At 37.3% G+C, this 21,830-nt stretch overlaps 1 protein-coding gene across 3 annotated transcripts in view; it reads left to right on the forward strand.

Moving 5' to 3' along the window:
- Positions 1-1,515: 1,515 nt before the first annotated feature.
- The window catches only part of tln2a (talin 2a), a 57,632-nt gene continuing 37,317 nt past the window's right edge, over positions 1,516-21,830 (forward strand). For 2 of the 3 annotated variants that reach the window (XM_079867198.1, XM_079867200.1), the window contains exons 1-4: positions 1,516-1,602; positions 15,418-15,457; positions 21,436-21,604; positions 21,714-21,811. In XM_079867198.1, the coding sequence (XP_079723324.1) occupies positions 21,469-21,604; positions 21,714-21,811 (234 nt within the window). In that variant the 5' untranslated portion in view covers positions 1,516-1,602; positions 15,418-15,457; positions 21,436-21,468. Of the gene's footprint in view, positions 1,890-15,417; positions 15,458-21,435; positions 21,605-21,713; positions 21,812-21,830 lie in introns of all 3 variants that reach the window. The other variant, XM_079867199.1, reaches the window with a different exon arrangement.

A 21,830-nucleotide genomic window follows, 5' to 3' on the forward strand; every position in this document is an offset into this window, starting at 1 on the left:
GTCCCACACTTTTGAGTCCTTACCGCAACAATGAAAAAAAGCTTTTATTATGAAATTTTATCGAACACAAACAAGTCTAGTTTCTATGGAAACAGAAATTATCACTTGAGCACATTGCTGACAGACTGGGCCACCACACTACCTCACTCACAAGATACCAAAAAAATAAGGTAAACATCATCTTTTCTGCTCTAGTATTTATTGTGCGTCCTTACCATTCAGCTTAATAATTGTGTATTTTTTAACTACATTTTAAAAATAAATGTATATTACTGTTGAATTCATGTATATTAAGATGCTAAGAGTCAAAACTAATGTGGTAGGCCTTGCTAGCTGCCAATTAGCTAAAATATTAGCAAAAATGTCATTTCCGCAACTTGTCTGTACCGCAGCAAATTTAGGTGTTGCGGTAAAGACCTTGTGTTGCGGTAGAGACAAATTCAAGGTTTTCTGTATATTAAATGACAAATATTCAGTATATTATTAGTACTTAAGTATATATTAGTATATATATATTAGTATATATATAAACATGCCATTTTTTACATAAAAAAAATTATTTTGTCCTTACCGACACAAGATGTCATTACCGCAGCACTGCTCTATTTTCATTTTTTTCACATTTTCATTTGCAAAAAAATATTTTTACACTTAAGTTGAGATGATTAACACATTGAAATTGCAACATCTGTCATAAAAAGTTAATTATGTTATCTTTTGTGTGTATGGAAACAATTGACATCTAAGGTTACTGTAAATTTTTTACATGGCATAGAAAAAAACATGAAATTCCCTATTTTGTATATAATTTTTTTTATATCAGTATTTACAAAACTGCATCAAATTTGAAAAAGCTATTTAAATATATTAAATTTTTCATAGAAATTACTAAAGAAAAATGTATAAAATGAACGTTATTGTAACATTGCGGTAAGGACACTTTTTAAGAAGATGACCCGAAAAACATAAAAAATAGACATGTTCCAGATTAAAATCTTAACGACTACATTCTATTTTGTGTACATTTTTATATGTATTATAGACTGTGATGGTTAAAATTGAAATTCATAGAGGTAGATTTTTTTAAATTGGGATAGTCAAAAGTGCCCGTAGTTGCAGAAACACCCATATATATTAGTTTAGAGACTAGTTCTAGGGTTAAATAATAATATTATGGTTAGGTTATCAAGAAATAAATGACGAGACTATGATGGCTATTTTTGCCAGGCTTGTTTGTGTGTGTGTGTGTGTATAATATTATTACTATATAACTATTATATCAATATTGGTTGGTAGTTTATCTGAATACATATTATTTAGTCACATATATATTGAATTCCTATTATATATCAAAATATTATTATGTAATAATATTTGACCATAAAAAACTAAAGCGCAAAAGAAGGCCGACTACAAATCAGGACTACATTCCCCTTAATTCCGGTCTGCATGACGCATTTCCTCTATTCCCACCTCGGCTGAGCTCGGTAAATTCCGTAAATCGAAAAGGGATTTACTCCAAAGAGGCAGGACAAGACCGTAGTTTACTCTGCATCGAGCGGCTGAGAGCTTGCAATGAAACTGCGGTAAACAAACTCACCGGTAAGACCCAGTGTGTTCAGATTTCAGTGTTCGGCGGATTGTGCACAGAAAGATCCGCGATTGCTGAGCGTTATGTATTAATACGGCAAGACTGATCTCACATGCAGTGTTGAATGGATTGGGATTTGGAGGTGCGTGGAAATAAGCAGTGTGTGCTGGAAAGAGACGTGCTTAGAGTCCTTATCTCATCTGACATGATACACATGCTTCACCAGTTGCTAATGAGGAGAATTAATTCATGCGCACATTAATCGATGGGAACATTGTGGGTATCTGCATTGTAATTGGTAAGTTTAACTAGGTTACTTAAAGTAAACGTTTGTCTCTTTAATGCAGAAGACTGATGATGATTGATATTTGCAGTAAGGCAAATGTTTGCTCGCGCTTTCACGAGACGGAGGGAGACTATGGATGAATCAAAACGGCTGTAATATAAGAAATAATCTTTTTTATTTCAAACTTGGCGAGACTTGCATGTTTTTTCTAAATATGTAATGCTTAACTTTTGTGGATTGCAACTATATACACCCACCGTCATATTCAGCACATAATGTGTTTGATAAAAGTTTCCTTTAATAGTTAATTTCAGATTAAAATAGTGGTCGTATAGAATTTAATAGCCTATTTTACCTGCTTTATCAGGGAAGAAGTTACCTTCTTTAGAAAAATGAATTTACACTGTGTGGTTATATCAAAACAGTAAGCATATGCTCGAGGACTGATTCATAATTCAAAAGTATTACTTCCAGATTCTCTCTCAATCCGCGTTACTAACCGTTCCCGTAAATGTAAATACTCTGACATTGTTAAAACATTTAAACACTCTTAACTACACCAATCCAGCCTTAGCAGTGGGATAAAATGCTTTTGTGGTTGTCCAGACACATGCAGCCCATGCTGACGCCACACCCCTCTGTGTCATCACATTTAAACATCCCCTCAGACGTTTGCAAATTTATACTTGTGGATTCGCCATTGTTCTTTAAAGATGTATTGTTTGGTTTTCATTACATTACTCACTCTGCTTTTTTATCTAATTAACTGTTATTTGCCGAATTGCATAGGCTGTTCACTAAAACAAGTTGAGCAAACATATGTTTATTGGTTTTGAGAACATAATCAAGTAGTAGGGGAGACCCAGGACAAGGTTATCTCAGGTTTTGATTACACAAATATGTCATCTCTAGCATTAGTTTTGCATGTTGGCTTACAACACCTTGTTCAACGCTGTTGTTATATTTTGCAATTTTATACCATTAAGTTTTTTTTGTGGCTGAAACATACACATAATATTGTATATTATCTATTTCACGAGGTGTTTTTAATGTTAATATAGTTGAAAATCCTATTATAAGCTATTTATTGGAAGGTTCCCATTCTGACAACATAGTCATATCTGACATATAGTGGTACAACATGTCCCAACATTATGCTACTTTTATTCTTGGTCATATTCTCTTGGCATTTTAAAAACTGAAGAGAAAAAAACCTTATGAAAGGAGATGCCATACAAAGATGAGTATCTTTCTTTTTCGTGAATTTTCATTGACATGGTTGTTCAAAGTATGTTAAATGAGAGTTGCTTTGCATAGGTTAATCATCTGTTTTATTACTATATGATGGTATGCAATAGGGCTGTCAAACGATTAATCGCGATTAATCGCATCCAAAATAAAAGTTTGTTTTTACATAATATATGTGTGTGTACGGTGTATAATTATTAATGTCACATTAAGTATAATTATTTTCTATATATAAATACACACACATGCATGTATATATTTAAGAAAAATTTGCATGTATATACTGTGTATATATATTTATATTATATATAATTTATATTATATATAAATATTTTATATATAAATAACACATTTTTCTTAAATATATATGCATGTGTGTGTATTTATATATAGAAAATAATTATACTCCATACACACACATATATTATGTAAACACAAACTTTTATTTTGGATGCGATTAATCGCGATTAATCGTTTGACAGCCCTAGTATGCAAGTACATTGTTCTTTTTGCTTTGGCACTTCTCTTCAGCTTCATTTTTTTTGTCATTGTCAAGGTCAAGAACTAACTTTTTCCAATAGTGCTTTTTTAGTGACAGTCCGGTAAAGACGGTTTCTCTTACATCATGAGCAGGACTCAAGCACATTCCTAAGGTTTTTAAGCACTTTTATCAGTCAGTGTAACTCATCCTCCTCTCTCTCTCCTTCTAAGAGCTTGTAATCTCTTTTTGAGACGCATGGAATTGCAAGACTGTGGGTTTTATTTTTTGTTTTTACCTTTTATCAGCATTGTAGACCTACTTTGCTTTTAAAGTCTTAAGTTCATCTTGGAGTATTCAATGTCTGACCTGAAGGAGACAGACAGGTCTGCTTACTGTGTATGTGGTGATGGACTGCTGATGCTGATGAATCCAGTAGCTTAGGAAAAGGCATCAAGCAGAGTACTGCCTGCTGTCCCTTTGATAAACTGCATGCTGCTTTTTATCACCACTGTCACTTTTATTGGTAGCTTGCCCATGGGTCATGCCTCATTGGCAAGGTTCCTGTTATTTAGCTTGAGTGTACACTGTATAGGTGACAGGCTCATTGACTTGTGTTAGCGACTCATCACTTGTCGCTTTCTTCACTCCAACAATGTCCCACATATTCTCTTTTAAAATACCATTTAATTGGAAGGCCCAGAGTCAGCTGAGTGAAAGTGTTAATTTTATATACACCATGTTGAACGTGACTGTAAATAAAGAAAAAGGTTCCCTTATGCCACGGATCAGTTGGTTTCTTTAGGGAGAATTAGGCATATGTCATATGGGACCAATGAGTAAAATGTGCCATCTTATAATAGAACCTCAAACAGTCCATTTATTTGTTTTCTTTTCTTTGAATTATGAATGGTCACTTATCACAATGTCATTTTTGTTTATTTTGCCAGGCACTTATGGTTCAGATAAGCTTGCTGCTACTATGAACAATATTGCATGAGAAATGAGGTCGGTCTGCTAATCATACCCTTCATTATATTGATGTTGACCCAGCTATATGTCAGCCATAGATTATGAATGTGCTTGTTTAGAAAAATAGTTTTCATCGCTAATTTGCCACTTATTGTCATCACTTACACTATCGTTGAAAGTGTGGGATCAGTAAGATTATTTTAAAAATCTTTTTCAAAGAAGTTTCTTTAATAAAAGTACAGTAGAACTGTAATATTGAGAAATATTATCATCATTATTATTATTATTACAATTTGAAATAACTGTTTTTGATTTTTAGACATTTTAAAATGTATTTTATTACTGTGTTGGCAAAGCTGAGTCATTACTCAGTCAGTGTCACATGATCCTTCAGAAATCATTCTAATATGCTGCTTTGGTGCTCTAGAAACATTACTTATTATTATCAATGTTGAAAACGGTTATTTTTTCAGGATTCTTGGTGATTAATAGAGAGTTCAAAAGAGCGTTTTGTTTTTGAAATAATATAAATCTTTTGTAACATTACTGTCACTTGTGATCAGTGTTAACTCATCCTCGATAAAAGTGTTAATTCTTAATTCTCAGTCTTACTGACCCCAAAAATTTTAAACAGTAGTGTATTTATTAAGCACATTTCACTGTATACTGTATGCCTTTGAACCACTGGCAATCTTGGTTTTTTGAAGGGCATTTTTGTTTGTTTAATGTAACAGGAATTGTAGCAAACGGATGTAGGCCTATGTGAAGGCATTCAAATGAGCCTCTTAACACCTGCCATGTTCTGCCCAAATCTAGTTTTACCTTGGGCAAGTGTTGCATTTTCCATTCTACATTCCAGAGAACCACTAGAAACTGTTTTTGAGTCAGTATAGAGGTTTTTACAAATGTTAAAATTCCTGTCATTCTGAATTCCACATTATCAGACAACTTAGATCTTTTACATGCCCTCATGTCATTCCAAACTTGTATGATTGTCTTTCTTACATTGAACACAAAATGAGAAGCAATGTTCACACTACGTGAATGAGCAGCTGCTGTCATCAAGCTCCATGTGTTAAAAAAAACACTATAAATTGACAAGATTTGTGAAAAGAGTGTAAGTTTGTAAATTTAAGTCCCATTCCACTGAAAATCCACCCCTCTGCAATGGTTTTAAAAAATGTTTGAACATTCTGATCAACTATTTTTGTGTTCATAGAAGGAATAAAGTGGTTTGGAACAACATGAGAGTGAGTAAATAGCAGAATTTAAATTTGTGAACTATCCCTTGAAGAATTCATATTCACACTATTCAGAAAGTTGAGGTGGCAGTCTGACTGAAACTTCTCCTCAAACGCAGCCGTTATAATTAGCAGGGGTGTCGTTGGGTATGCGGGTGTCACATCCTTTTGCTCCAGTGAGTTCTGAGCACGACTGCCAATAGAAACTGATAAAACACTACACCTCCACACACTACACTGTCATCATTCTCTCTTTTTGAACTCTACTTTCCATATTTTGCCACTCACTTCTATCTGCACCTTCATCTTGAATGAAAATGCCTGGTTGTTTATTCTGGCTTCAGAAGTTTTGGTAAAGCTTTAGGTTTATTGAGTTGTGATACACCTCACAAAACCCTCTAATTAAGTTACCTGTTATTGTTACCTGTCATAAGAACCGATTACAATAGACATTTTGTCTAGCTCAGATTTGTGTTCATAGATCTAGTCAGCTTTTATGAGAAAGCTATTCCTGAAAATGAGAATTCTGTTATTTACTCACCCTCATGTCATTCCCAGAAAAAAAAAATCTAAATATATTTAGATTATTAAGAAAGTAAGTCTTATTTAAGTTCCTTAAAAAATAAGTAGGGCTGTCAAACGATTAATCGCGATTAATCGCATCCAAAATAAAAGTTTGTTTTTACATAATATATGTGTGTGTACGGTGTATAATTATTTTCTATATATAAATACACACACATGCATGTATATATTTAAGAAATATTTGCATGTATATACTGTGTATATATATTTATATTATATATAATTTATATTATATATAAATATTTTATATATAAATAACACATTTTTCTTAAATATATATGCATGTGTGTGTATTTATTTATATATAGAAAATAATTATGCTCCATACACACACATATATTATGTAAACACAAAATTTTATTTTGGATGCGATTAATCGCGATTAATCGTTTGGCAGCCCTAAAAATAAGTTATTTTAGCTCTTGACTTTTGAAATACGCTAATGACTGATTTATTTTTTAATTAGGAAATTAATATTTTATTTAGCAAGGATGCATTAAATTGATTAAAAGTGACAGTAAAGAATTTTACATTACAAAATATTTCTCTAACTCTGTTCATCAAAGAATCTTAAAAAAGGTATAGCGTAGACATGAAGCAAAGATATGAAGCATCACAGAAAACAAAAAAAAATTGATAATAATAATAAATGTTTTTTATGGAGTAAATCAGCTTATTATAATGATTTCTGAGGGTTCATGTGACACTGAAAACTGGAGTAATGATGCTGTAAATTCAGATTTGCCGTCGCAGGAATAGTTACATTTTAAAATATATTAAAAAAGAAAAACTATTATTATAAATTGTAATAATGTTTCATAAAAATTACTGTTTTTACTTGATTTTGATTAAATGCAGTCTTGGTGAGAATAACTTGTAACATACATGGTGAATAACATGCATATTTTAATTGTGTGAAAGTGTTTACCCAACAAAATGTCCGGCTCCATACAGGCAGACACAGGACACCTATTGGAGCCTTGGAGTTTAGTTTGACTCTGGGGGCCTGAGGCTGTTTCTACCCCCACATTCTCTGTGCCGAAAAAGGATCCAGGACAGGTCAGTCTGTTATATTAGGAACTTCTGCTATTGCTGCCTCCCCTTCAGCAGAATGGTTAACTGGCTCATCGTGATCTTTTGTGCTCACTAAGAGTTGGTTGCCAGAATGGGCAGATACAATTACCATCCAAACTGCTATGAGGGTTCAAGCAAGCTGCTCTAATTTGAACACATTCCACTGGAGCAGTAGATGAGTGAGCTAAGAAAGGTGTTGAAAGAAAAGTACAGTGGTCTGATGGATTGTTGGACAATGTATTAGGTAAAGAACATGTCTCAGGTGCTTCCAAAGCTAAAACATTGCATGCATCCCATCACTTTGAATGGTGCTTTTTCTGTCAGGGTATTTTTAGGAATTTCGGGGTATTCTTTGCCCTCTGACATGAGGCTCAATATGGTTACATGAAATCAGAGCGTCGAGAAGGGTTTTCTGAGCCAGTCTACAGCTGGCTGGGTGGCGTAGATATCTGGCATTCCCAGATTCCCTGTATTGTAGAGCTGACACAGACTGGACTATATTGTGTATACAATATATGTATATAGTCTAGTCTGTGTCAGCTCTACAATACAGGGAATCTGGGAATGCCAGATATCTACGCCATTTATATAAATGAATCTATAAATGTATTCATGTATTATTACTTAATAGTAATTGGTAATTTATTTATTTGTTTTTCTGTATGTTTGTTTATTTCAGCTATTAAATAATTGATTCCTCTATTTTAAGATAAGACAATGGATTTGAAAGATTTTTTTATTTTAAGATATTGATTATACTTTTGCCATCCACTAGCACAATGTTATAGGGATAGTTTACCAAAAAATAAAAATTATTTTATTATTACTTACTATTGCTTGCTTTGCTGGAACATAAAAGATATGAATAAAGCTATTAAATATAGATAAACATATGTAGAGAAAAAATTCTCTGTGGATTTATTTTACATAATGAAAGTCGGTGGGGTCCAGTGTTGTTTGGACCTAATTGACTTTCAAGATAATACAAAATATTTTAATCCACAAAAGAAAAAAATCCTAAATGTCAGCTTATCGTATCGGCCAGGATTTCAAAATCGGTACATTCCGTTATGGGAGCTGTAACTTTGTCTTTTGGTGTTTTTTTATGTGTGTGACATTTAAACATTTGTAACAAGAAAGGCTGCATATTTCACAAAGAGTCTAGAGACCTAAAGCATATATGCACATTAACATGCACCGAGTTTAGAGAAGTTGTGAAGAATCATGTGATGTAACTTTGTAAACTGAACTTGCAGAAATGATCTATCTTCACTCACTTGGGTTATTTAGGTACACCGTCAACTCAAGTATTATAAACATGCAAGTTAAGTTACATTTATATAGCTATATATATAGCTTGGCAACACAGTTCTTTAAATGGACCCTGCTGGTCCTAAATGACAGATGGATCTATAGAGTGAACATAGCATGGATTCATCTCAAGACCATTTGGGTATTACTAGAGTTAATATTTTCAGATAATTGTGTTTTTGTGATTTGTCATGACCTTTTTAAATCTTATTTACTGCATAGGAGTATGTTGATATTCTTTTGTAAGAGTGTTTTTACCCACAATGTGCTGTTGGAAAATGTGTGATGTATTTAACACTTATTTGTACATGCAGATAAATGTCATATTTCAACAACATTGTTTGACTTGCTGAGAAAAAACATTGAAGTTTCAGCATTTAAAGCACTCTTAATAAATGTTGGCAGTGTTTCATTGCATGAAGATGAGTCGGGTGGTGTCTTAGTCTGTGTCCAATTTTATCTGTCTCTCTGTCTGTCTATCACTCTCAATCTCAGTTTACTACCTTCTTGGCCCCCTCTGTCCTTCTAAAGTTGGAATTTGGCTTGACGTAGAGATGCTAATATTTGTCGACCATCCGTTTAACCTTCGCAGGGCTATGTGTTGACAGCATCTGTCTAAATTATGGATTATGAATGTATGCCTTTATCAAAGGTCAGAGATTGGTAAATCATTTTTCTTTTACATATTCTGTTTAAGTCATTTTAAGTCCAAATGGAAAATCGTAACAATAACAGATGTGACATCTTTTGATGTTCTGCGCAAATACAGGTTCCTAAAAATACACTTTGTTTACACAAATTACTGCCCATTAGGACAAGATCATGTTGAAGACTATGAGGGATTTGGAGCCAGATGTTACTTGCTACATGTCCCGTAGATCTATATAAGGAGATTTGTTGTGTTTATGGGTGAGAACAACACCAGTGGGATTCCAGCCAATGTCTAGTGTTGGATAGCCACACAGAGAGGAAAAGCCAAACCTGGGTGTCATGCTCCATGACTGTTACCTCCCCCCTATACTTTATCGCCCTCTCAATGTGGATCACTTTTTGGAAAGGGTGTCATGAGAACTCCAGCTGGATTCGATTACATGCGGAGAGCTCTGCGTTAATCAAATGCTTGAAAATAGCCTTTTATTTGTGTGGTATGCCATCAGAGTTCCCTAATGCTGAAATAAATGGATACAACAGACTAGGACAGGCTATTTAGGCTCCTGACTGGCATGTTTACTGGAAGGCTACGTGGTGTAATCCTCTGAGGTGCACAGGACATAATGTCCATAACCAGATCTGTGTGATCGGTTACAGCTGTTTGCTCTGAGGTCATAGTTGTGGCTCAGAAAATCATATGATCCGTACCTTACTTGTGGGCGGAATTCCAACTGTGGTTCTTCCTGGCAGTGTATAAGTCATTTGTTAAAGTTTGCAGATGATACTCTAGTGGCTGTACTTATACTCTATTTGAGAACAGACTTCAAACTTCTATTTTTTTGCGTTGGTACATACAAAATGAGTAATAGCCTCATTAGCTGGCACTGGCAGTGGTTTTAGTTGCTAATCCCCACAATCTCAGTGACAGTTCAGATTAAGCTGTCTAGCGCTGCTCATTTTTCACCGGAATAGCTAGCTGCTTTATGAAAGTGTGCAGCATGTAAAATGTTGCCCCAGTCATGTTAAAATACAGTCATTAAACCAGCTAATGACTAGCAGGAGGCTGCTGATTGGCTGCTCGGCTGCAGCAGGAGATGCTTTTGCAGATGTTATTGGGGTTGACTGAAGTCTATTTCCATTTGAAAACTGTTTTGCTGTTACTGTTTGCAAAATATGTTGGAGGCATTATTTTTGCTCCATTTCTAGAATAATCGGACTTGCTTTGGAACTAGTGAATGGAAATGATCTCTATTTGAATGATGAGGTGTTATATCAGTAACACCTCAGTATTACACCAGTGTGTAATATCTGTGCATGTATATAGAAGTGTGTCCCATCTCAGTGTGCAGCAAACTATAAGTACACCATTGTTAGGTTAATTTCCTTAAAGTGTAAACTTTGGTTCTGTAGGTCCATCAAAATATAGTTTAAGCATCCCATCTTGGCTTACTGATGGAAGACAGACGGAGTGTTGAGGAAATAAAATCAGTGTATGTCTGCGCAGGTTTTTTTTAATCACACCAATTTAATTGTTAAACAGATGTCACACCATGTAGCTGTTCCAGCTGTGTAAAGCCATGTCAATCCCATGATCCACAACATGAGCTGGCTGCCAGTGCAATATAAATTTCTACATTTGCCTGCCCCCTTTTTGGAGGGGTAATTATTTTAGAATGATGGTTTAATGTGCCCTCCTACATTTAAAATCATTCATACACCCCTGTGCCCAGGCTAGACTCTATATTCATGCTGTGAGTTAATCTAGCCTGGAAGCATATTGAGTTTTGCTGATCCAGCAGGAATGTTGCTTGTCTTTCAAGGGCCAGGCTTGCTAACAGCTAACGGGTCTGTGAAAACATTTGGCCAGAAACCCAAGGATTTCAGAATTAGCTGATTTTGTTGCTCAGTTTCCTTAAATGATGTTTTGAACTTAAATGGATAGTTGTCCCAAAAATGAAAATTTATGTCATTCCAAAACCCATAAGACTTTTGTTCATCTTCTACAAATGAAGATACTGTTAATGGAGAGGTTCCCCAACTTTTTAGAGTGACATTTAACATCCTTCTATGTACCCTCTTCCACTCTTCCACTTAGCCTGGAGTCACACCTTTTCTGTTGGGGCAATGTTTGCCCACCTTAAATTGATTTTCAGGTGCATTTTTCAAACCTTTAATTAAAGCAAGGTTTTTCTAACCGTATTAAATGTACCTATGTGTCAAATTCTTAAAATTCCATTAATATAACTATTAATATATTAAATAAAGCAATAAATTAAACAAAATCAATCATTTCAATCAAATGAAAAATTCTCAATCTCAACAAAAGCCATCTTTGCACTGCAGTGGTACAAGCTGCATAGATGTGTTTACAGACTGTTTAATCTTGCTCAGATGTAGTGAATGCCATTACAATGGCATAAATAATGTTGTTAGACAGTTTTACATAAAAATGTTCAATAGAGAAACATGAAATGATGGTCAAGGCGAAGTGATTCTTTTAAATATTAAACTAAAACCGGCAGTAGGTGGTGGCAAGTCGCCGTCTTAATGAGCGAGTCATCGAGTCATTCATTCATCTTTTCATTAACTAAGCAAGTGGCTGTATTTTTGAATGGGTCATTGAATCATTGACTCTCCCAATTCATTCAAAGCCCCAGATTCATTCACTGACCAAACACTGCTGTGTGTTGCTTGGTGACACAAAATGTGTTTCAGCCCTCACAGCCATTCCCCCATACTAAAGCCCAATTTCTACTTCTGCAGCGAACTCACGCCGCTACGTCGTAGGCTGTGTGTAGCACGCATAGCCTACAGCGTACCCTATGTGCACCTCTCCAAAAATGTAACAACGCGTCAATTATACGCGGACCGCAAGCGCTGTGATTAGTCTGCTAGAACCCCTCCCTCGGGTTTCACATGATCCCTCTGCATGTGTAATTGCACGTCAACACGGACAGTGACGCAGAAGTATAAATGAAATCCGATGCCTAGGCTACAACATAGAGACTATGGCGTTGGTCCGACTCAGAAGTATAAATCAGCCTTAACACATAACAGGTGTCTTAACCCCACTTAATAAATGACACTCCCCTTTTAACATTGGTCACATTACTTTTCCATTACATGGCTCCTACACTATTTATTTAATTGCAAAATAGAGCAAACAATACTCTATGTACATCACTTATTATTACAATTTTGTTTGTTTAACTGTTAAATTAATGTCACATTTGCAATCGTGTGGATATTTGGGGAAAAATTGCATTACACTCGTATAATATATTATCAACTTAAAAAGCTAACTTACACTGTTTTATAGTATCAAAGCAAGTTTGAGTCTTAAATGGATCTCTATGCACAGTGTGTCTATATTTGTTTTTCATGCTAGTAAGTGCTAAAACCCCACTTTTCCTGTTTTTACACTGGGGCCTTCTGCCTGTTAGAAATACATGCTCAGTTTGAATGATATTTTATAGTGTGGTAGAATTAAATGAAAGGCAAAACTCAGCATTTTGTTCGCATACCCCCCCCCCCCCCCCCCCCCCCCCCCCCCCGTCCCCCGTCACGTCACGTACCCCAGTTTGGAAATCGGAGAGATTTCTCTCCCTCCATTGAAGCGTAAAATTTTTAGTGTAATGGACTTTCAAAGAGTTTATAAATTCTAAACGCAATCCATATGACTCAAGCTCTTTGATCCAAGTCTTCTGAAGAGACACACTTTATGCACAGATTTAATTTAGGATTTTATTCGCATATAAACATTGTTCAGCACACATACATGGAGTACTTCAAAAATGGTGAAAAGCTCAACCATACTTGCTTGAAGCACAAGATCCAATGAGGTTTGTTGTCGTTCATATAGAAGTTTTAATTTCTGAAATTTGCAGTATGTTTTCAGAGTACATTGAACTCTTGTCTCAAAAGATAGGGACAATTTGATTCCTCATTCCTTTAATGACCAATTTCTGTATTATTCAATCTAGAATGTATACTGTAAATAGTCTCTGCTTTAATGTAGGCTGTGCATGGACTGAATTTTACTTGGAATCAATCCGTAGTCCTGTTTGAACATGCTGCATGTACAGGGGGTTGTTCATTCTGTCTTTCAGTGAATGTGAGTCATTGGGAAGCTGTCTGACACACTGTTGCCATCATGGTCATGTGAACTTCACCGCCTACACATGCAAGTCATGCCAGTGATGGCCATGTCGGCTGTTCATCAAACAGGCCTTCTCGATCATCATGCTTTACCAGTCACTCGTTTTTTTTCTCTATCCATCTCTCCAACCTGTCCCTTATTTTCTGTAGTGCTCTTGGCAGCAAAAGGAACATCTGAATATTTGTAATTGTGATTTAATTAAAATGGCTATTGTACTTTTTCAGTATTTATTATGGTGCTATGATGGTTATTTATTATCTACTTTTTGTGATTCAAAATTTATTTGAGAAGTTATTAGATTTCCAGTTTGGCATAAATGATAAAGTGCTCATTAGTCTGTATAGATTTAAAGGAATAGTTCACTAAAAATAATTAAATTGTGTCACGCACCCTTGTTGTTCCAAACCTCTATGACTTTCTTCCATGAAACGCAAAGGAGAGTTGTTGAAGAATGTTCTGGCAATTTTCTATGAAATTCTCCCATTCCATTTTCCTATGAAATGTATGTTGCGATAGTCATTTCTTACCTATTGTGACGCATATCCGAGTGAAAATTTTAGGGCGGTACTTGATCTTGTGCATCCAGAATTGATTGGATAGTTGTGCTTTGCAATTGCTGTGATCTCATTTGAGTGACAGGTTGTCACTTTTTGCCTATTGTTTTTCAAATGCTGTGTATTCTGACATACTACACCCTTGGCATGCTGTTTTTCACATACTATATATCAGAGAAGTAGGCCTATTCAGACAAGAGGAGAATGTACTCTCTAAAAAAAAAAAAGCTGTGTTGCTTCAACCTATGTTTAGGTCAAATATGGACAAACCCAACTGTTGGGTTTAAAATTTAATTAAAAAATTTGAACCAATGGTTGAGTTTGTCCATATTTGACCGAAACATTGGGATGAAACTTTTTTTTTTTAAATGTGTGAGTTTGCCATGATTAATCAGTGTTTTTAATGATCTGTTGTTGACCTCTGTAGTGGTTTAATGGCAACAGCTGCTATGCAGATGTTCCTACCACTCACTGAGGTCACTTACCACACACACAATGCAACTCAATACAGCAGCAGCTCTATGACCCTCGTCTGCTATCTGGGCTAGTCACACCAGTGGGGAAGTGTGTATAGTGGTTGATGACTTATAGAGAACGTCATACAGTAATTTCATATGCTTATGTCTTCAGATTTAGAAGAACTTATTGTCTGATTCTTGATATTGTTTCCCCTGAAGCTGTTAATGTTATTTTTGCTAATGTTAGATGTTGTAGTCGATATATGTGTTAAAATGCTGTTATATGCTCTAACTTGATTTACTTACACCTTTAATGTCACCTTTTAGTTAATAAGCTAATTTGGTAATTTAGGAGTTTAGTATGAGCTCTTGTCTTTTAAGTGTGTTTAGAGGCTTCTGGCCTTGAGTCAGCTCTGCAGTCATGAGATCATTAGTAGATAGACCTAGGTTAATTACTGCGGCTTTAACTCATCCCTCATGAGGCTGTAACACACACACCATCACTGGTAGGATTTCCATCTTAAATTAGCTGCTTTTTTCGTTCCGAACTTGCCCATCTGTTATATCTTCCACCTAACATGGCTAATGGGAATAACATTTTGACTGAATAATCTGTCATTGATAAACTGATAAACTTTGTGATGGAATAAGATCTTTAAAGCTAGATTGTGGATAAACCTTCTCAGGTCCAATTCAATATCCATTACTGTGGTTTCATTTGAAATGTCTTTTTGATTAGCATTTTTAAAGTCGTATGCCCTCTAATTGCTTGACTGACCATCAGACTTTCTTTCTTATTGTCTCCTTAGATCTGCAGTGCTTTAGAGTTGCATACGCCTCAAATTTACGGTAAGACCAAGCTCTCTGTACCTCTTTCAAAATATTTTTCCCCCGGTTGTGCTGCTTTTAATTGTCTTTCATTGCTTCAGAAAAGTCTTTCCCAGCCTTTTTTGTTTTATGTACACCAAACAGCCCCATTAGTAGGGCTCAGGTACCCCTTCATCAACACCAAACCAAAAATAATTATTTATTTATTTATTTTTATTGGATATCATTAAACATTAGCATTATTAAAATGTGCATTACCCACTATAGTTATTCACATTTAAACTAAAAGCAACCAATACTTTGGGTTTAAAACTGACTCAACCACTAATTTCTTTTCAAACTGAAGTGGTTTCTGTCACTTTATAATTTTAATATAGTTTATAAGTTTGATTGGCCAAAACATTTGGTGGTGAGAAAATAACAACACTGCTTCACAACACAAGCTTTCCTGTTTACTGAACCTAAAACTTAATAGTTTTTGCAAACTTAAATAAATAATAAATGAATAAATATTAGATAAAACATGTCAACTTAATTACTACTAGTAATAACTAGAAAATTAAAAATAAGTTACTAAAATTAGTCAGTAGTCATTAGTAAAAAATAATTAAAGCTAAATAGAAATGTATAGAAAAATGAAAAAAAACCAACAAAAATTAAAATGAGAACTGAAAATATAAAAAAGCTAATTAAAAAATATTAATAAATACTGTACTGCTATACAAATAATACTAAACGGACACTGTTGTGCAAAGGTTCTAGTGCGACGATTGGTAATTTCTTTTTTATAGATTTAAGTTAATTGAAATCTCTCAAAGTAATACGTTTTATGCACATTTGTACACTATTTGAGGAGTTAACACTAACATTGTGGAGGGTGGAGTTTAGCGCCGTAATCATATTTCAGTAGCCCACAGTTACTATAGTAACACTGGTGATAGACATGATGAGTCACGTCTAGAAGTGTGTCTATGAGTGTATGACTCTATGGGAGAATATAGCTGCCGAGTCTTGCTGATATGAGGCAGTGGAAATAAAAGGTTGTGTTAATTGAATGGCTGCATGTGTGCGTTTCATTACTGTAAGAACTTGAGTGAGTAATCAGACTTCAGTCAGTCTGCTAACCTGAATGTAGCATGTGATCCTGTTAAATGTCTAAAAATGGAAGAGCATTCTCTAGAGTGTTATGATGTCCCGGGCTCTCTAGAGCCACCGGTGGGCTGGTCTAGTCAGTGCTTGTGGATCTATATGCTTGCAAACATTGAATGCAGAAGACTGTGCTCCGTATATGCAAATGAGAAGTTACGCCCGATCAGACAGGAATTTTGTGTTGTTCACAACATGGGCTGATTTTCTGTACAGGAGTTTGGTGTTCTACTGAATTGAGGTGATGCATTTAAAGGAAAAGTGCTCATTTCTGCACCACTAACAACACCAGATGGAATTGCAAAAAGTAATTTGATCCCCAAACAGCTTTTCAAAACGCTACTCCTCCACCCCATCTCCTACAAAAAAAGAACAGTGCAACCACTGTAGTCTGATTCACAAGCAAATGACTCTTGTGAACATGTTGTTTTAATGAATGCTTCTAAAAGATTCACAAACTTCAGTAGTTTACATTTTGAATCAGTCTGATGAATCTTTTACTGAATGAACTAACTGAATCACTCAGAGCAGTTACTGAATCAACATTTGACTCGTGGCTCAATACTTTTAGTGATGTCTCTCAAAGTTGTTTTATACTTAATAGTCATGACACAATGTCTGATTCAACTCTGCGTATATTGAGTTTCCAACAATGCATTTCCTGATCTATATATGTCTGTCTAAAATGGCTTGGAGCTCTCCAGCTTGTCCCTGACATACTAGGTCAGATCGCTGCCAAACCCATGCCAGTGTTCAGTGTGCCAACTGTGCACAAGGGCATCCTCCATCCCCACAGACACACGTACAGACTAAAGGTTAGCTAAATGCTGAGAGATATTCTGACTTTAAGATAATAGTTTTGGTTCTGTATTGGATGTTGATTTATTTCTAATTTTGAAGAGAATTAACGGTTATAATTCTTTTATGCACTAGTCAAAGTGATTTGAGCCTTCAAAGTGAAACGCTATCCTCTGTCTAGTATTATGTTGTATCTTCTTTTTTTCTGTGTGTGTGTGTTTTAAACTAGACAGGGTTTCATTAATGCGCAGTTTGGATAGTGCTGAAAGCGGAAAGACAGCTGACTGGGAGCTCAGGTGCTAACAGTAAAGTGTGTGTGTGAGAGAGGGGGAGAGGATGGACAGAGTCCAGATACCTTTTTAATAACAGACATAATGTCAAACAGGAAAATGAGTTTTAGGTACAGATTATGTGTATTAGAGGGCCAAAACTATTAAAAAGTGTAAGAATGTAATTGGTTAAAATGTTCATCCTGCTTTAATGATTAATGTGAGCATTTGTATTGGGGGTAACATAATATTACAGATGGAGATGGACAGTGATTTTGCCTTATTCCACAGTTTCCACAAAAATATTATGAGAAATATGTAATGTGTCTAGTGCTCCAAAACAGCATATTAGAATTATTATGACCGCCGCTAGCGTAGCTAGCGAAAGCGGTCATATAGGGATTGTCAAAGTTCTTTTTTTTTTTTTTTTTCGTCACCTTACTGAATTTTTCGTCAACGATACCAGGGACACCGAAGCACCGGGGAACATGAAATTTGGTGGGCATGTAGCCCCACTACACTTCTACGGAAAAATTTCGTTTGGTCCCCGGGGGCCACTCCCCCCCCGCGCTGGGCCCCCCCAAACCCCAAAAAATTCAGTTTTTCCTAAATAACTACCTGAACCGTGGCACCGAGGATGAAGAAATTTTTATGGTATGTTGGTCTACTAGACTTTTACGGAAAAATTTTGTTTGGTCCCCGGGGGCCACTTCCCCCCCCCCCGCGCTGGGGCCCCCGTAAATTTTTCGTCAACGATACCAGGGACACCGAAACACCGGGGAACATGAAATTTGGTGGGCATATAACCCCACTAGACTTCTACGGAAAAATTTCGTTTGGTCCCCGGGGGCCACTCCCCCCCCGCGCTGGGCACCCCCAAACCCAAAAAAATGCAGTTTTTCCTAAATAACTACCTGAACCGTGGCACCGAGGATGAAGAAATTTTTATGGTATGTTGGTCTACTAGACTTTTACGGAAAAATTTTGTTTGGTCCCCGGGGGCCACTTCCCCCCCCGCGCTGGGGCCCCCGTAAATTTTTCGTCAACGATACCAGGGACACCGAAGCACCGGGGAACATGAAATTTGGTGGGCATGTAGCCCCACTAGACTTCTAAGGAAAAATTTCGTTTGGTCCCCGGGGGCCACTCCCCCCCCGCGCTGGGCACCCCCAAACCCAAAAAAATGCAGTTTTTCCTAAATAACTACCTGAACCGTGGCACCGAGGATGAAGAAATTTTTATGGTATGTTGGTCTACTAGACTTTTACGGAAAAATTTCGTTTGGTCCCCGGGGGCCACTCCCCCCCCCCGCGCTGGGGCCCCCGTAAATTTTTCGGCAACGATACCAGGGACAACGAAACACCGGGGAACATGAAATTTGGTGGGCATGTAGCCCCACTAGACTTCTACGGAAAAATTTCGTTTGGTCCCCGGGGGCCACTCCCCCCCCCGCGCTGGGCCCCCCCAAACCCAAAAAAATGCAGTTTTTCCTAAATAACTACCTGAACCGTGGCACCGAGGATGAAGAAATTTTTATGGTATGTTGGTCTACTAGACTTTTACGGAAAAATATTTCGTTTGGTCCCCGGGGGCCCCACCCCCCCCCCCCCCCGCGCTGGGGCCCCCATAAATTTTTCGTCAACGATACCAGGGACACCGAAGCACCGGGGAACATGAAATTTGGTGGGCATGTAGCCCCACTAGACTTCTACGGAAAAATTTCGTTTGGTCCCCGGGGGCCACTCCCCCCCGCGCTGGGCCCCCCCAAACCCAAAAAAATGCAGTTTTTCCTAAATAACTACCTGAACCGTGGCACCGAGGATGAAGACATTTTTATGGTATGTTGGTCTACTAGACTTTTACGGAAAAATTTCGTTTGGTCCCCGGGGGCCACTCCCCCCCCCCCCCCCTGGGGCCCCCGTAAATTTTTCGCCAACGATACCAGGGACACCGAAGCACCGGGGAACATGAAATTTGGTAGGCATGTAGCCCCACTACACTTCTACGGAAAAATTTCGTTTGGTCCCCGGGGGCCACTCCCCCCCCCCGCGCTGGGCCCCCCCAAACCCCAAAAAATGCAGTTTTTCCTAAATAACTACCTGAACCGTGGCACCGAGGATGAAGAAATGTTTATGGTATGTTGCTCTTAAGGGCCCACATCAACCTAGCCCATAATCACTCATTTGTGATTTGCGCCCCTCCCATAAAAAATGAACATGCAATATTATTCTGCTTTAATCGCCCCTATCTTCAGTGGAGATGTTCAGAACTGCACCATATTTCATGTGTATGATTAACTTGACATCCTCTGGGGGTATCCTCTGCTAAGTTTCGTAGAATTTCATCCATGGGGGAGTATAAAATAAATTCATTTATGTGCACATTTAGTGACTGTACACTCATCGGCCTGTAGATGGTACTGTTGAGCGAAGGGTTGCTGGTTTAGGATGATACTGTCACACACACACATGCAGGAATACAAACAAACGCAAGCATGCACACACACTGACATCCACACGCACAGACACACACCCATACACACACATACAAATCCACATGCACAGACACACACACACAAACACACACGCGCACACATGTACGCACACATACATACACGCACAGACACACACACACACACACACACACACATACACAAACACACACACATACACACACACACACACACACACACACACACACAGACAGACATGCACATACTACTACTTTTTTTAGGTATATATACATAAACACGCAATTCAGCCAAATTACTCCACGTAATTTATTTTTGTGGAAAGCCAGTGCAGGCCTGAGCGGCGGTCATATTTTGTACCGCGATGCGGTACATCTAGTTTCTAAAAGATCATATGACACTGAAGAGTGAAGACTGGAATAATTATGCTGAAAATTCAGCTTTGCCATCACAGGAATAAATTACACTTTTTTTCTTCTTTTTTTTACTGTATTTATAATCACATACATGCAGTCTAGGTGAGCATAAGAGACCATTTTCAAATAAATTAATTAGCATTAAAGGTGCTCTAAGCGATGTCACACGTTTTTTAGACCGAAATTTTTTTTGTCACATACAGCAAACATCTCCTCACTATTCGCTAGCTGCCTGTCCCCATAACACACTGTAAAAAAACACGATCTCTGTAGACAGCCCAGGCTCCACAAACGGCAAGAAAAACAAACTGGCCCAGCCTGGACCATGAAACATAACAAACGGTGTTCTAGCCAATAACCGACAAGAATGATTTGGGGGTGGGGGTGGGGGTGGGGGTTGGGGTGGGGGTTGGGGGGAGAGAGAGAGAAGCATAAAGAGGGAAGTTAGCTAGAGGAGAGATGTCCTAGACTACGACTGACGTTAGAATTATATTCTCTTGAATTTTGATATGGCCGACACGCGACCAAAGAGACGACGTTCTGATGAACAAATGGCAAAGAAGAGGGAAAAGGAGAAGGAACGCGCAAAGTCCCGAATTTACATCGGAAAAGTCTTCGACTCGTTCATGACTGTTTCAGGAAGAACGGAAGGGAGGGGGAGGGGACAGGATGAGGAGGAGGGAGGGTCGAGGTTGACAATACTTCAAACGTCAACAAGAAGTGACGTCACCCAACGCTTAGAGCACCTTTAATTAACAATGAACATGTTTGACAATATTTGCATTTACATCTTTTATGAGAATCAGAATGTTGATGAAAGCCCTAAAATCAGCATCATTCAAATGCACACGTTCTCTCTTCTGTTCTCCGTCCCTCTCGTCTCCTTCCATCTCTCCACAGGTGCAGAGTCTTTGTAATACTTGAGCTGGCAGGATGGTGGCGCTGTCTTTGAAGATCTGTGTGAGACAGTGTAATGTGGTGAAGACGATGCAGTTTGAGCCATCAACGGCAGTGTACGATGCATGCCGGGTCATCCGAGAGAGGGTTCAGGAAGCCCAAACAGGACAGGGTGAGACATGCTTGCTTTCTTTGTTCCTTGTAAAGTAAGATTTTCTAGTTGCTAATGTTGCATACTTTTTTCAAATGCAAGCTCTAATACAGTGCCTGTTGTTTCTCAGCTTCAGAATATGGGCTGTTTCTGTCAGATGAAGACCCCAGGAAAGGCATCTGGCTGGAAGGGGGCCGGACGCTGGATTATTACATGCTGAGAAATGGGGTAAGTTCTTTGATCTTCT

This window comes from Squalius cephalus (assembly GCF_949319135.1).
Source record: "Squalius cephalus genome assembly, chromosome: 3".
NCBI lineage: Eukaryota > Metazoa > Chordata > Actinopteri > Cypriniformes > Leuciscidae > Squalius > Squalius cephalus.